This window comes from Protomyctophum parallelum (genome assembly GCF_964188405.1).
Source record: "Protomyctophum parallelum genome assembly, chromosome: 5".
Lineage (NCBI taxonomy): Eukaryota > Metazoa > Chordata > Actinopteri > Myctophiformes > Myctophidae > Protomyctophum > Protomyctophum parallelum.
This window is the reverse complement of record NC_139702.1, coordinates 35,478,815-35,481,686: the sequence shown is the minus strand read 5'-3', so window position 1 is coordinate 35,481,686 and position 2,872 is coordinate 35,478,815. Positions and strand designations below refer to the sequence as shown.

Genomic DNA, 2,872 nt, shown 5'->3' with positions numbered 1-2,872 from the left:
TGCATTAATTGCATACACTATTCAGTGATATATTTTCTGCCTATTTGGGCCGAAACCGAATAGGCCGAAAATGCATATTTAGCCATTTTCTGCCGAATATTTTCTGCGGCCGAATATTCGGTGCATCACTAATAATAATAATAATAAGGGTAATAATAATATATAATAATAATTGATATAGCATTTATTACATATACACCTTTATTAGGAGGGAAAAGGGGGTGGGAGATATTTTATTTTATTTATTTCGGTCCATTTAACAGACGGATACAATACAACAGTACAATGTCAGTGGCTTGAAAAGGTGTAGGCTGAAGATAAGTTTCACTAAAACATAATGTATAACATTCCATATGTTGATCTGACCTCATCAAACCCTGCACACTCAAGACACGCTCCATATATGGCCATTACAGAATTCATTCCATATGTTGATCTGACAACCCCATGCTAAAGCGGCATTGCTCGCCCAGCAGTCTGCCGTCTGCCGTCACCCAGGCGGATGCGTGCACGCAAGGTTGCTTCTCGCCCTCAGGGTGTCTTTCTGGTATTTATTTAATACATTATTTTTGAACATCTTCAAGCTAATAAGTAAAAATCATAGCAAACTCTGGGACAATGTTTCTGAAACAACAAAACATAAGACGTCCTGCACAACGCTCCACAAACATCTTTACTTGAATAGACAGCTGTTCCAACGATAGGATAGAGGATTTGAGATACATGCCACACTGCAAATCAATCATCTGATAGGATGACTTAAATAATTGATTACTTTATTGAATGACTGACTGGTTTGTTGGTTTGTTGACTGATTCACTGTACTACAGAAACAAAGGCCACTCCACCAGAGATCCAATGGAAGCCCTCAGCACACCTGATATGTTAGTGCCCACACACACACACACACACACACACACACACACACACACACACACACACACACACACACACACACACACACACACACACACACACACACACACACACACACACACACACACACACACACACACACTTATATCACTGTAACTTAAAGGAGCATTCAGTGATTTGGGTGATTTGGAAAAAAAACCTGATCCGCCCCGGTAACAAGATGGGGGGACACACGACAGGCCAACAGCACACACACACCAAGGCCCGCCCCCGCTCGGTCATGATTGGCGGAAGGCCCCTCTCTATCCTGATTGGATGAAGGATGGGCCACCTAGCCAAAAACGAAACCTATGTTTTCTTTACCCCCAGGGGTTAACTGGGGACAGGGAGGAACTACTTATATGGTCAGCACACTCTATAGTAGGATAGTAGGGAGGATTATCACAACAAAACAAAAAAAGAAGTGATATTTGAATTAAGTGAAATCACTGAATATACTTAAGTGTTTTTAGTTTTTTCCCGTTAAACAACACACTTTTCTCCTCTTGACCCTGCAGGCTCAGAACATCCTGTGGATAAGAATGGTGTTGTGCAGTGGATACACAACATGAGCGATGCTTTCCAGCATCACATGTCCTACAGCGACAGCCGCTTGTGGATTGAGAGTGAAGGCTACTACTACCTTTACTCCAAGTTGCAGTTAAACTCTGAAGAGAACTGCTCTACTCTTAAACACATGGTCATGAGAGATACCAAGGCCTATGGCAAGCCCTTAGAGCTTATGAAAGCTTTTAGGTGAGTCATTGCGCAATGCTTAAGTTGTTTTAAGGGGGGGGGGTTGGGGTTTTTATGGGTGTTTTCTCAATATTCATATCTTGTCTGTTTCTACTTTCTAGTTCCTACCAATCTATCTGTTTGATAGTAATATTAAAAGAAAATAATCTAACTATGTAAATGTAACAGAGAGGTTGGCTTTTTTGACAGCAAAGGTCATATTAATTAAGTCATATTTATGTCAACAAAGTGTTAGCGAAATGTTACTCAATATTTCGCTGAAAATGTTTAATAGCTTCCGGCTTTATCCACGTTAAACCTGGTGACCCTATTATTATTTTGCTTTGCATTGTGAGCTTGTAAATCTGCTAAGATATTTGGTGTAGATGGGAAAAAGCGGTACATAGCCAACTCAGGCAGGTTCAGTTGACTAAATCTAGAGGGTTTACTTTACATGGTTAAGTGTTTTAACATTTGACAGTGTCTTAACAGGTTCCCCTGTGGGAGCTACAGAGGGGCAAGTATGAAGAATCAGAGAGGTCGCGGTGGCGATGATCTGCTAAGTAGCTTCCTGGGTGGAGTTTTCCACCTGCACTCTGGAGATGCCATCTACGTCAAACTGGAGGCTGGTGTAATGATGCCTCTGGGAACTACAGACACCTTCATGGGGGCCTTTATGATCTAGATTAGCACACTGTTTCGACAGTGCAGTGTCAGGAAAATATTCCACTTTTTATTATTTTTGTTAATCAAAAGATTTTCAAAAAATAAAATAAATATTTTTCTAAAGAATTTCAGAAATGTTCCAAGAAATAGCAAAAGCTCACAATGTGCGCAATGTGCTGTGTTGTGTGTATTGGCTATTTGACTATTTTGGAAATAGGGCTTAATATTAATTTATTTTATATTTTTGTAAGTTTGGGTCTTGAACGGTACCTACGCTTCCTGCAGCTTAATTAGCCTTGCATTTGAAATCATTTATGAAATGCAACAACATTTGGTTGTTTTTCAGTATAAGTATCTGATATTCAGGCTATTTCATCCTTCTTGGTTATTTGTTGCAAATAATGTAAATAAAATCTTTAATAATTTTTTATGAAGAATTGTATGCATGGTGTGGCATGGAATTCCTTGATAATATGAATGTAGTTGCAGAAAATATTATTCCAAATAATGTTTGGCACAGTGGCACTCAACATCAAGTAACGTTTTGGGACACTTC

The 2,872-nt window shown here is 39.4% G+C and overlaps 1 protein-coding gene across 2 annotated transcripts in view; it reads left to right on the top strand.

Annotated features, from left to right (window-relative positions):
- The window catches only part of LOC310859439 (tumor necrosis factor ligand superfamily member 14-like), a 5,596-nt gene extending 2,989 nt beyond the window's left edge, over positions 1 to 2,607 (top strand). For both annotated transcript variants that reach the window (XM_083765982.1, XM_083765981.1), the window contains exons 5-6: positions 1,434 to 1,671; positions 2,143 to 2,607. In XM_083765982.1, the coding sequence (XP_083622108.1) occupies positions 1,434 to 1,671; positions 2,143 to 2,335 (431 nt within the window). In that variant the 3' untranslated portion in view covers positions 2,336 to 2,607. The remainder of the gene's footprint in view (positions 1 to 1,433; positions 1,672 to 2,142) is intronic.
- Positions 2,608 to 2,872: the final 265 nt, after the last annotated feature.